General features: G+C 46.2%; 1 protein-coding gene across 8 annotated transcripts in view; it reads left to right on the forward strand.

The window, feature by feature from the left end:
- Nucleotides 1-13,710, forward strand: part of DOCK7 (dedicator of cytokinesis 7) — a 95,121-nt gene that overhangs the window by 80,004 nt on the left and 1,407 nt on the right. For 6 of the 8 annotated variants that reach the window (XM_021542714.3, XM_021542730.3, XM_021542749.3 and 3 more), the window contains 9 exons: nt 159-302; nt 1,061-1,192; nt 1,767-1,781; nt 6,920-7,045; nt 7,893-7,982; nt 8,757-8,993; nt 10,544-10,687; nt 11,457-11,563; nt 12,519-12,686. In XM_021542714.3, the coding sequence (XP_021398389.2) occupies nt 159-302; nt 1,061-1,192; nt 1,767-1,781; nt 6,920-7,045; nt 7,893-7,982; nt 8,757-8,993; nt 10,544-10,687; nt 11,457-11,563; nt 12,519-12,686 (1,163 nt within the window). Of the gene's footprint in view, nt 1-158; nt 303-1,060; nt 1,193-1,766; nt 1,782-6,910; nt 7,046-7,892; nt 7,983-8,756; nt 8,994-10,543; nt 10,688-11,456; nt 11,564-12,518; nt 12,687-13,710 lie in introns of all 8 variants that reach the window. The other 2 variants (XM_021542721.3, XM_021542739.3) reach the window with 1 other exon arrangement.

A 13,710-nucleotide genomic window follows, 5' to 3' on the forward strand; every position in this document is an offset into this window, starting at 1 on the left:
AGACAGCTATATTTTATATATATACTCTACAAAAATAGAAAGCCACCTCTATAGGAAGTCTAGGAGTTGACTGCAAATCAGCTGCCTTTCAAAGTATTGAAAGTGTTGAGTGTTGTTTGAATTGAGTAAATGTATTTTTATCTCTTGTATCTCCCCAGAACATATCTTCCAATGTTTTGGAAGAGTCAGCAGTTTCTGATGATGTTGTGTCCCCAGATGAAGAAGGAATCTGTTCTGGGAAGTATTTTACAGAAGCTGGTCTGGTGGGATTGCTGGAACAGGCTGCAGCATCTTTCTCCATGGTAGAAGACTTTCATTTCTTTACCTCCCTTCTCCAGCAGCCTCACACTGCTGGGCAGTAGGAAGGAAAATGTTTTCTCTCTGAGTGGGTATTTTATTGTAAATGCTTAATTTGCACAGAGCAATTAGAGTTTTCATGGTTTAAGACAGCCTGGTTTGCCCTCTGGAGTAAACCAAGGAAAGGGAGTGAATTAATTCCCACGACACAGCATGAAGTGTCATTCAGTGGGCTTAAGCACAAGCAGAAATAAATCCAGGGCCAAAACCTGGAATTCCTGCTAAGCCCCTCTGTGCAGTGACTGCCCACGGTGGGCTGGACCCACTCCATGAGAGAGATCCTGGGGATCTTCCCAAGTCCATCTCTTCTGGGGTGGAATGCAGAAGTCACAGGGGCTGAAGATGAACAGAAAAAGCTGAAATGTGCATTTGAGCTTTTCCATATTTAATCCCCATCAATTTGGTTAGGATCCTGTTTAGATTGTTTTGCTCTTGTGCCTGTGTCCATCCAAAATATCCCAGGATTGTTTATGTTAATGATCCTAATTACTGACAGCAAGATGTAATGCACCAGGCTGTTGATTTCAGGGATAACTGAGGATTTTATTCCATTTATCTCTGGGTACGTTTCAAGAAACGATGTGATTATCCCACAGTGGAGTCTCAGCCACCTTTTCATTTTGCAGTTTTATCATTTAAATGCTGTGTGTGTAATTCTGGCTGTTGAATTGATGGAGCAATCTGATGGGCCTTATTTTTGTAGGCTGGCATGTATGAAGCAGTTAATGAGGTTTACAAAGTCCTTATTCCTATTCATGAAGCCAACAGAGATGCCAAGAAGTTGTCTACTATTCATGGTAAACTGCAGGAAGCATTCAGCAAGATTGTTCACCAGGTAATGGTTTGAATTTTCAGCTGCAGGGTGAATTGTGAAGAAACTTCAAATGCTCAGTGCAAGCAAAATGAAAAACCATTATTCTCAGATTCCAGGAAAATTGTCAAATGATGATCCACAGTAAATGCAAGGATCATTAACAGGTTTTTTTCTGGAATTTAACCTGAGAGAACATCATGTAACAAGATTTGTTATAACTTCAGAACTATCCAAGACTACAAAATTTCAGTTTACCCTTTCAGATGTTCTTTTAAACTGTATTTTGCATGCTGGGAAAACCCACTGTACCTTGCCTTTAGCCTGGTAGGTAAAATCCAGAAATGCTGGGGGGTTTATTTGTTTTTTCATGTGGTGGTTAAAGAATTGAAGGAATCTTTCCAAACTTGGATGGTGCAAAACCCACCAGCTTAATTAAGGGCTGTGAGTAAATGTATTTTTGCCAGAGGAGGCTGCTTTGGATGCATGATGACTTAGAACCATTGAAACCATTGCAGGTTTATTGCTGGTCATGTTTTGGCCTTTGAAACTTTTTTTTGGTTTCTGTGACATGCCCTTTTTACTTTCTATCACACAGAGTACTGGCTGGGAGGTAGGTAACTCCATCTTAGTAGCAAAGAACACTAATTGAGTTTCCAGATGACTCACGCCAATGCTTGCCCACATGTGCTAGTTGTGGGTATTTCTGTTGCTGTCTGCTGTTTAAAACAATTCATTAACCAAAGAAATCCCAATAAACCATGGTTGTAGTAGGAATTTCTTCATAAGCAGCTGTAGGTAGTGCATGGATGCTGACGTGTTCCACTAATGAGGTTCTTTGGTGAATGAGCCACTGTACCATCACTAGTTTGTTTTTATAATTTGTTTATATTTCTTTCCATCAGCATTGACACAGAAAATCATCCCTCCATACCATATTTTCACCCCACCCACAGGGGTCGATTTAAGCACCAATGCTCAGAGGTACCAAACACAAACCTGGTTTGCTGCAGGTGCACCTTTGATCTCGGAGGAGAAACTGCTTCCTTCTGTTCTCAGTCAATTTATGTAGGGGTTTATTTGGCAGTAAAAGGGCTCAGTTGTGTTAACTGGGGCCATTTTTGCAGCCTGGGTTTTTAAGGAGGCTGTGTGCTCACAGTTCTGCAATACACACCACAAGAACCACACTTTTGGATTAAAAATGGACAAAGCAATTGTTTCATCTGCAGGACTACTTTGACTCCAGCCCTAATCCAGTTGGCACAGTGGGTGCACGAGCACGGAGAAGTCTCAGAAAGCACAAAAAAGCTCTTATGAATATGATGTTCTTTGTTTAGGCTTCGTCTTTCCAGTTTATTTTTGCTTTTCTATAGATCAGGCAGCTCATTTTGGGCCATCTCCCTCCAGGTTTCCACCACACATTTACTGAACCGAGGCTGAGACCAAAAAACCTTTGGTGTTGTGGGACATAATTTAGGCTGGTGATGTCTGAATGTCAGTTTTAATTCCAGCCTGGCAAAAAATGGAAATTAAGCAGCTTAAAATAAACCCTGACACTTCAGGGCTGGCCCTGGAAGTCATCCCCTTGTCCCCATGGAAGGTCCAGGCAGACACAGCCCAGCAGAGAACCTGTGCTAGGTGTGGAAATTATGTAAATGTGTTCAAGCCAACAAGGCCTGTGAGCATCTATTTTATTATTCTGCCCCTAAATCGACCCCTGGAGAGACTCCTGCCATTGGTTATGATTCTAACACCACTTGGTCATGTTTTACTGCATGGTAAAAGACACCGTGGGTTCAGCTCTCGTCTGTCATCGTGCTCCTTCATTGCCACACTTTTTCTGACCTTTGTGCTTTGTAGCTTTCAGGTTTGTTGCATGTTTTGCCCTTTTTTCCCCTCCCCTTATTTTAAGTATTTTAATGGATGCTCACCCCCCCTTTTTTTTTTCTTTTTAATTTTAAAATTTATTTGCTGCCAATTTGCTGCTTGTTTGTTTTATGGAATTTCCCTAATTAAATACTTTCTGTTTTCTCCTCTATCGCCCTGGTTGCTGACCCTCCTCCCCACTCTTACTATTGTCTGTTGTGGTAAGTTCCTACTTGTGGAATTTTTTTTTTCCCTTTCTCTGCCCTTTTTCCCCCCCACCTTCCCTTTTTTGTTTGTTTTGTTTTATTTTACACTGTGGAACCCCCAATTTCATTTTAGCAAAGAGCTATGCCAACAGCAGCACCCCCCTCATGGCACAAGAAATGTTGTGTTGCCAACTACAAGTGTCCTGGGTCTGGCATCAGAGCATTCCTGAGCTCTCCTTAAACACACCAACTGATGGGCTTTGTGTGCTTATTCATGGAATAAATGTTGAATTCATTCTATTTGCTTGCTTTCCAATTAGGAAAATTAAGAAAAAATCTTTTCATGATGCACCATGAGAATTTAAAAACTCTTTCTAAGCTGTGCATGGGGAGGTTGCCAGTGGATAACAGGGCTCCAGGAGCTGATTCCTTCCCAAAAAAAATCAATATTGGAAGACTTGTAGTAGTTGGCAACACTGCAAAGGACCTTGGGTTAAAATTGAGCAGGAAAATAACAGTGCTGAGTTTGGTAAAGATGGGTTGGATTCTGTATTTTGAAGGAGTTGCTTTTGTTCCTGCATCCTTCAGGCAGCTGCTGCTGTCCTGGTGGAGGAAGCAATAATCCCTCTTGCATCTGATTTCTCTTTTTTTTCCTCCAAATCTTGTTGGCAAAGCTTTTTGTGTGCGTGCAAGAGATAACCCCAAAACTTTATTCCCAGCAATTTGGAAGGGTATTTACCATGCATAATAACAAATCATGAACCTTCATAAGTCATGGTGGCTGTTACCTGCTCTGCCAGTTGTGTGATGGCTATTCAGTGTTCACCTTCATTCTCTTCTCCTCCCAAAATCCTATTATTTTTTGATAAAATAATAGGAGATATAATGCTTTTAATAATTCCTCCCTCATATCTGCATTTTTAGCTCTTGCCAGAAACAAGACCACAGAGCATTAAATTATTTGTTCGGTTTTCCCTGCTGTGGCTGGGAAGTGGTTTGGTGTTGGCTGAGTTTGAGATCCCAGTACAGAGCAATCCCCCATGCCTAATGCCAGGCATGGAGCTGATCCCAGGGAAGTGGCTGCTCCTGATTATCCCTGGGAGGCCTGGAGTGGTCTGGAAGTGTTTCCCCCAGAGGGATTTGCTCCCATCCCCTTGCTTCCAGGCACAGATTCCCAGCATGAGTCACATCAGGGGCTGACAGTGCTCCTCACTGCTGCATCTAAGATCCCTTTAACTGGGATTCCACATCTGGATTTACCAGGGAGAACCAGAGCAGCATGGGGATGAGCTGGGAGCTGACCTCACACAGGGACAGGGAATCTCGCCAGGCTTCCCTGGAGCTCTGCCGCTCCTGGGGCTCCCCAGTGCTCCAAAACTCTTATTTTATGCCTTTGGTAAATGCCAGCAGGACTCCTCAGTGATTTTTTTGCTGATCAACAGACAGCATTCCCTTCCTCATCACTTTTACCCTGCCTGTAACAAGGGGCTGCCTGGGCAGGTGTCCATGGCAAAAACTCACTTGTAAGGATCTGGTTCTGCAAATGCTTCACACCCTGCAAACCCCTGGCCCAGGAGGAAGGAAAAAGCTCATTAATTAAAAATCAGTGTGTCCTCAACCACCCAGTGCCAGGCTTGGGGCAGGATCCCACAAACTTGCCCATGGAGCATGGCCAAGCCTCGTGCTGGCCCTGGGGAGCTGATCCATGTGGCAGCTCCCCCCGGGCAGACACGGAGTCAGGGAATGGTTTGGGTTGGAAAGGACCTTAAAGAGATCAGGTTCCAACCCCACCTTCCACCAGGTGCTGCCTTGGGAAAGACTTTGAGAAAGGAGCCCTGGAGTCAGAGCCTTCTGTCTGTGACAGTGAGCTGGAAGCTGGAAATGCTGAGTATTGAGAGGTTTTTGTGTGGATAATGTTACCCAAAACTGTGGCTCTGAAAAGGTAGTGATTAAGAAAAAAGGGTTCAGAAGCTCAATGCTGCATGGATCCAGGGGGATGGGCACTGGACAAAGACAAGGAGTCCAGGGAAATGGCAACATCCATAAAGTAGCAGCAACTCTGCAGCTGGAGTTCCCACCCTGGGAGGGCTCCTGGGATCCTGGGCTGTGCAGAAAGCCCTGGCCCTGGGGCTGGAGAGGAGCCCCTCTGCAGGAGGATTCCCAGAAGGACAGGCTCTAGAGCAGCCTGGGCACAGCCAAGTGTTGCTTTTTTGGGATGAGGGCTGCTACTGACCCCAGGTGCCCTCAGGAGGGCAGAGCTCAGCTCTGAAGTGGAAGTTTTTGGCTCTCAGGCACCTCCAGGGGGATGCTCCAGACTTTCCTCCATCCAGGAGAAGGCAGTGGCCATGCCAGTGGCTTTTGCAGTCTGGAGTTTGCCTGAAGGGTTTTTTTTAATTTTAGTTTGGCCTATTTATCCTCTTTGCCTTCCATAGATCGTGTTCACTATCACCACAAGAGATAAGTTTTGCTATAGCAAAACACTAAAATAAAACCTGTCAGCCAGGACACCTGTAAGGGCTGTTTGAAGCCAAAACCTAACCCAGCTCAGTGACACTGAGTGTCCTTTACTGCATCACACTTTGTCACGAGAGTAAAGGTGAACATTTTGGAGTTTCTTGCTGAAAGGCATCCCTGGTTTGTGCATGTGAGTTCTTTAACACAAGCAAGGTGTGTTTAATTTTTAAAGCATTTTTCTTCTCTCTCTCTCTTTTAATCAGATTTTCTCCGTTGCCTTTCCAGCCAAAAATCTTTCTTGTTTCTCTCCTTTTGTTGCGTTTCGGGGCCAAATTCACCACTGGCTCCCCTGGAAGCAGGTACATGGCACAGGATTGCATCTGCTTTCACCAGGAGTGACTTTGGCCCTCTCTCCTAGACAGTTCCTAGAGAGTGTAACACCTCCCAGCTGGAATGCTGGTTCAAAAGCACTTGTGTGTGTGTGTGTGTGTGACTGAACTGGACATTGACTTGAGCCCAACCCTGCAATTCCTGGGGGCTGGATATGGGGGGAATCCATACTGGGTGATCCCAGGGGTGTCTGACCCCTGCAGGGTCTCTGCACAGGCTTTGGAGAGCCTCAGATAATGATCCCAACAAAGAGATTTTGCCTTTGGCTGCCTCTCAGAGACATCTGACGCTTCTTAAGCTGAAAGAGAATGGATTTAGGTGGAATATTGGGAAGGAATTGTTCCCTGTGAGGGTGGCGAGTCTCAAGTTCCCAGAGCAGCTGTGGCTGCCCCTGGATCCCTGGAAATGTCCCAGGCCAGGTTGGACAGGGCTTGGAGCATCCTTGGACAGTGGGAGATGTCCCTGCCATGGCAGGGGTGGGACTGGATGGACTTTGAGGTCCCTCCCAGCCCAAACCATTCCGTGATGGCACCTCCAGGCTCCTCCTGGGTTGGGAGAAATCATTGCAGGGTTGGGCTAATGGTCATAACTGATCCATAGAATTCCATGTTAGTTTATAATTCCATTGTGGTGTTTGCTGCTAAATGCATCCATGCTGAGTTCCAGGTGTGGTTTGTTTTTTTTTTTCTTTCCCTTCTTTCTTTCTAATTTTTTTCCCTTGTTTTTTAATTTCATTTTTTGCATTAATTCAGGAGCCTGCCTGCAGCTGTGCTTGAGGGTGTGCATGTCTCCACCCTGAAATAACCTCTTGTTTCTCCATCCCTAGGACGGAAAGAGGATGTTTGGCACCTACTTCCGAGTTGGTTTTTATGGAACTAAGTTTGGAGACCTGGATGAGCAAGAGTTTGTTTACAAGGAACCTGCAATAACCAAGTTGGCTGAAATCTCCCATCGGCTGGAGGTGAGAGGGTTTCACTGGAAGTTTAATTGCTTCCCATCAGTTGTTTCACAGGAACAGCCCCTCAGAGAAGCAGTTTGGGTGTCTGAGAGCTGGAACTGGTGTCCCCTGCCCTCCTGCTGATGCCACCTCTGTGGGAGGAGAGGAATTCCCTGATCAGAGGCTCTCCCTGAAAATTTGGAGTGTTCCCATTAGCTTTTTCCTCCAGTAGGGTCTTCCCAAGGCATAATTCGAGTCTTTGTTAGTCTCTTCTTTATCTTCTGGTTTCTCCAGGATGTCCTTGTGGTCCATTAATTCTGCATTCCAGAACAGTCCATATCTCTCTCTCTCTCAGGCTTTGTTCATTGAAGCACAGCAAAGTGGGTTTATCAAAACTTAAAAGATTCATTAATTTTCCCAGGCTGTACTCCCACAAAAGTAGGTTATGACAATGTTTTTAAATGCTGGCAAAGAGTAATTTAAGAGTAATACAGTATTTATAATTAATATAATTAATATATATAGGTCATGATTAAAACAATTAATTTAAATGTTAATTTAAATAATTGACTGAAATTTAAATCTTCTATAATTTCCAATACCAGTGGATCCCAAAAATGACCCATTGTAGTTGCACACAGACACAAAACAAATCCAAATACCTCGTTCAGAACAAAGGCACTGTTGGAAGGCTCTCCTGCTTTCCAGGGCTTGGTTTTCCCATTGCCTCTGGAATGTGACTGTTGGAATTCTCCTGGGTTCAGCAGATCACATTCTGTCAAAGGCATGTGGAGGTTCACTCCCTGAGTGTGCCTTTGTCCCCCAGCTCCCATCAGGGCTGCATTTGATGTTTTTTTCTTCTTGGTTGTAGGGATTTTATGGAGAACGGTTTGGGGAAGATGTGCTGGAAGTGATCAAGGACTCAAACCCTGTGGACAAATGTAAACTTGATCCCAACAAGGTAAGGACACAAGTGCAGGTGTGGAGGTGGAACAGGTCCTGAATGGCTGAAAATGCAGTGGGACAATTTCTCCCCTGAATTTCACCACGTGGGCAACAAAATCCATGCACTGAGCATCTTGTGGCTGCTTGGAAGGAGAGTTTGGGAAAATCATTCCAGCAAGGGATGCAGAATTGGCCATTCCCTTCCCTGCCCTGGTAGTGGTGGGTGGGAAGGGAGGAGGTGAAAGGACAGAGGCTGTGCTGGGTGCGAGGAAGGAGGGGCTGTGCCATTCCCTGGCTTTAGTGCAGCTGCAGCATTTTGTCACTTTTGTGCCACATCCTTAAAGAGCAGGAGCAGGCCTGGGAAGCAGGACTGTGGCTCAGGGCAGGGCAAGGAAGGGTTTAGATTGGCTACTGGGGAGAAATGCACTGTGAGGTGGGCAGGCCCTGGCACAGGGTGCCCAGAGCAGCTGTGGCTGCTCCTGGATCCCTGGAAGCGTCTGAGGCCAGGCTGGAGCAGCCCTGTTTAGGAGAAGGTGTCCCTGCCTGTGGTAGGGGTGGGCTGGATGGGCTTTAAGCTGCCTTCCACACAAACCATTCTGTGATGTGAAAGGCATGAGAAGGGGAGGACAGCGAGTTGTGCTTCACCCACCCCACAAACTGGCGGCAGCACCTCGGTCCCTCGGGTGCGAGCGGGGATTTTTGGAGGCAAAACCCAGCCCTAGTTTGTGCAGTGGTGAGGACACAGCTGGGCCAGTTCAGCTGAGGAGCACATTCCCTGCTGGCCCTGCAGGCCTACATCCAGATCACCTACGTGGAGCCCTACTTCGACACGTACGAGATGAAGGACAGGATCACCTACTTCGACAAGAACTACAACCTGCGGCGCTTCATGTACTGCACGCCCTTCACGCTGGACGGCCGCGCCCACGGCGACCTGCACGAGCAGTTCAAGCGCAAGACCATCCTCACCACCTCCCACGCCTTCCCCTACATCAAAACCAGGATCAACGTCATCCACAAGGAGGAGGTGAGGCCGGAGCTGGGGGGGAAAGGGCGCCTGGCACTGCGGGAGGCTCCTTCAGCTTGCCCTGGGGGCTCCAAGGGACTTCTCCTTGGTGCCATTAGCCCAAAGTGAGCCCAGACTGATTTAGGGATGTGTCTGCCCCACCACCTCCAGAGCTGGTACATGCAGGGGCCCTTGGAGAGCTCTGCAGTATTGTAAATGCAAGCAAACCCATGGGAAGAAATGAGGATGTCTGACTCGATTCAGAAGGCTGAATTATTTATTATAACTATGCTAAAATACATTAATATACTATATAAAAGGAGAATATTAAAACTACATACTATTTTCTCTAGCTCTCACACAACTCGTGACCTTCTCACGAGAGCCCAGCCCCAGGTGGGCTGGATTGGCCATCAGGCTCAAACAATCCTCACCAGAATCCAACCAAACCATCACCCCAGGGAAACAATTCCCCAAACACATTCTACATAGGAAAAACAAGGAGCAGAAATAGAAATTGTTTTCTCTTTCATTTCTCTCTGTGCACCTCTATGAAAAATCCTGAGAGGGAGAGAAATGTGCTGCCACACTGCAGGCTGGGCTGGATTGGTGTTGGAGCAGCCTGGTCTAGGGAAGGTGTCCTGCCCATGGTGGGGGTGGAATGGGATGAGCTTTAAGAGCCCTTCCCACCCAACCATTCCACAATTCCGTGATAATGGAGGTTTGTTAATTTTCCAAGGGTGGCCACATCAGCTGTGGTCCAAAGGGACACGAGTGCCACTCAGAAACATCCCAGACAGCTCTGGGTGCCCAGAAACACATCTAAAAAGCAAACCTTTTACTGATGTCACTGAGCCAAAATCATGCATTTCTGAGGTCCTGTTGGTATCCTCCACCCCTTACTGGTGCCACCCTGTGGAATTTTTTTTGTTTGTTTGTTTGTTAAGGTTGGGATTAAATGTGTGAGATGGTATTTTTTGTTTGGATTTATATGTTTAATAGTTTTAATTTATATTATAGTTTTATAAATTGTGAGTTTTATAGTATTTTAACAAATTAAAAATGAAGTTGTATTTTTTAATATGGTTTTATAAGGGCAAATTGTTTAATTAAGGAATGATATTTAAATTATTATTTTTATTTTTAGTTTAATAAATTATCTGTGGTTTGTAATGTGGATTTTTTATTTAATTTTATAATATTTAAATTTATGAAGAAGAAAGTGAAAAAGAAGGATTAGTTTTTGTTTTAAATTTTAAATTTTGTTTTATATATATTATTATATTTTAAACTTTTAAATTTTAAGTTTTTTATTATGTGATATTATATACTTTTATTTAAATTACATATTTATAATCCTAGTTTTATTATTTAATTTTGGAAGCTCTTTTTTTGGTTTTAGGTCAAATGCAGTGTTCTCCTGGGGGTTAGTGCCTGTCACACAGAAAGCCTGAAATTCTCAGTAACCCGGGTTCCAACACCACCCCACTGTGGTCTGGGTGTTCCTGCAGGTCTGTGCCTGGTTGCCAAGCTCAGCCATAACAAAAACCCTGTTCTGGCTTCTTGCTTAGATCATTTTGACCCCCATCGAAGTCGCCATCGAGGACATGCAGAAGAAAACCCAAGAACTGGCTTTTGCCACCCACCAAGACCCCGCAGACCCCAAGATGCTGCAGATGGTGCTGCAGGGATCAGTAGGTACCACAGTGAATCAGGTGAGCATCACTGTCCCTGCTGGGCTCTGGCAGTGCACAGCCTTGTTCTCAATTCCTTTGGAATTTTTTCCCTGTTCAGTCTGTGGGATGTGTTTAAAGTCACTTAAAGGTAGGTCTAGGCCAGCTGTGATTTTGCTATTTGAGTAAGAGTCTTGAAAATGTGGAAGAAACTGGGAAGAAACATCCCTCCCTCAGTTACTGCTCCTTCCTGGCACTTGCAGTGGTTTCTGCCCGTTCCTCTTCCCTAAATTTCCCTTTGTTAGCCAAGCTCTGCAGGATTGTGTCCTGCTGTGGATTTTCAACAAAATGGAAAGCAGTGGAGAAAAACTGAGGAAAAGCTGAAGGAGCCTGAGTAAAGCACAGTGCACAAGCTGGAAAAAAATCAGCTGGAGTTCTGAGTGCTGGGTTGAGTTTGTGGTGCTGGCAAACACTCCCTGGCTTCCATCTGCATTGTTTAAACTTTGCCTCAGTTGTGAGTTGAGCAAACTTTGTCAGGAGTCCTTATAAAGGAAAACAAATGGAGAATCTGTGCAGTTTCTCACACTGTTTTCCAAAAGCAGAGTTTTAAATAAAACAAAGCAAGGCATAAAGGAGGCTCAGTTGTCACTGAGGTTGGTGATTTACACCAGATTTCCCAGCTGCAGCTCTTCAGGATGCTTTGTGTAAGGAAATGTTGTGTCTTGTGGATGTTTTCTGTATGGCTGAACTTTCTCCAGTGATTGGATATGACAGTTTCCAGAAGCTCACTGTGCCCCTTCTTCTCCTAAAGGGACCGTTAGAAGTTGCACAAGTTTTCTTGGCTGAAATCCCCAATGATCCAAAGCTCTTCAGACACCACAACAAACTCCGCCTCTGCTTCAAGGACTTCACCAAAAGGTATGGAAAGGGTCCCCAGGGCACCTGCCAGGTGCAGTGGCTGCTGCCACCCCAGGCAGGGACACCTGCAGTGACCCAGGGCTGTCCTGCTGTCCCTCCACCTGCCCAGGTTCCATGTGCAGCTCACTCCTCACCTGCCCAGCCCTCCCCTGTTGGTGCTGCTGCTCCCTGGCTTCATGGCCCTTGCTGTTCAGCAGGAAGGAATTGATCCCAGCTCAGTTGTGAAGTGTCCCAGGAATCACAGCAGGCCAGAGCTCCCAGCTTGCAGGGTCAGGAGGAGCTGCTGGGGTGGCCAGGAGATGAAATATCTTTCTGAAGTGAATTTCTCCAAGCAGAGTGGAGGGATGCTGGCACAAATCCCTGGAGAAATGTGCTGGCTGCTCTACTTTCCTTGAGTCATGCAAACTGCAGTCCAGCATCTTTTACAGCACCAAGAAATTTAAAAAAACACCAAAATAATTGAAATGAAAATGCTGTGAGCAAATAGATCCGAGGGAAGCATAGTTTTCCCTTGTGAAATAAATGGCTTTGCTGATACAGTTGTTTTCCTACCCTTTATTTAAATTACATCTTTTCAAGCAGAAGAGTTCTTGATGAACATCCCAGGATGCTGTTTATTAATCTCTCCTGATTTTATCCATCTTTAAGTCTTCTGAGACTGGAAGTGGCTCTGTGGAAATGAGTTTTCATTTCTCTTCAGAGAGGATAGATGTAACTGGAGGGTAAATGACAATAAAAAAGGAGTTGTCACTCTGGAAATGGGAGATGTGACCCCCTCTCCTTGCCCCCTGGACACCAGGTGGTTCAGCTGAGCCCTGATCACCAGACGACAAGACAAAGGATATTCCCTGTGATCCCAGAGGGACAGAGTGGCTGGTTTTGTACTACTGGATGAACAAACCTGTGGCCAGGGGCTCTTTCTGCGTGCCCAGCTCTCACAGGCTTTGTGTTGCAGGTGTGAGGATGCCCTGAGGAAGAACAAGAGCCTGATCGGGCCGGACCAGAAGGAATATCAGCGGGAGCTGGAGCGCAACTACCACCGGCTCAAGGAGGCTCTGCAGCCCCTGATCAACAGGAAGATCCCACAGCTCTACAAGGCAGTGCTGCCTGTCACGTGCCACAGGTGCATATTTGGGGTTCCTCTTGGGGCACAGGGTGTGAAACTGAGGGCTCGGAACTTCCCGGGATCCTGTGCCATCCGTTTGTTTTCCATCCTGGCTCTCCTGGCTGAGCCCGTCCCTTTTCCCCTCTGTCCCTCCTGAGAGCACGTTCCCTTCCCAGCAGCTGTGGCAGGTGGTGTTTGCAACGTTCTTTCTGTTCCTCAGCTAGGACAGTTGTTGGGGTTTTTTTGTTTGTTTCCATCCTGCATCCCATTCTTTTTAGATGCAGAACCACCCTCGGCATGGCAGGACTTTATTCCCAATGAAACTGGGATCAGGCGCTCCAGGGGGTGAAAATTGTTGGTGCTGGAAGACCAGGAAGCTGGAGATTGGGTTTGTGTGAGACAGGACATAAAAATCCCTGTGGGAATCACAGGATCACAGAAGGGTTTGGGTTGGAAAGATTTTAAACACCATCCAGTCCCACCCCTGCCATGGACACCTTGTGCCAGAGCAGGGTGCTCCAAGTGGTCTGGGAAAATTCCAGGTTTGGGATGACCAAAACCTCCATGTGCAGGTCACGGATGAGCAGGGGGATTTTGGGTACAGTCACTTTGCAGCCAGGCTGTGGCTCCCAGAACAGCCAGGAGTGGTTCCCAGCAGGAATCAGCGACCCCTGTGGAGTTCCCTGGCAGCAGGGCAAGGCTGGATGTTCTGGAGATGAACTCTGGGGAGTTTCTGCCTGGGAGTGCTGCAGGAAGGTCCCTTCCCTCTTTGCTCAGCTTTGGGATGCTGGGAGCTCTCCCCAGCTGTGTCCCAGCTGTTCCCTGGCAAATTTTCCTGGCTGGCATGGTGGGAGTAGCAGAGCTTCCCTCCCTGCCCAGCCAGGAAGCCTCCAAATGCTTTTGGTGTGGTAATTATTATCTGATCCTCCTATGCAGGGAGCCTAATACTGGAATGACATAAAATAGCCTGAAAATCACAGAATATCCTGAGTTGGAAGGATCCCACAAGGATCACTGAGTCCAACTCCAAGTATTCCTGGCA

Source organism: Lonchura striata, chromosome 9 (genome assembly GCF_046129695.1).
Source record: "Lonchura striata isolate bLonStr1 chromosome 9, bLonStr1.mat, whole genome shotgun sequence".
In the NCBI taxonomy this organism is placed as follows: domain Eukaryota; kingdom Metazoa; phylum Chordata; class Aves; order Passeriformes; family Estrildidae; genus Lonchura; species Lonchura striata.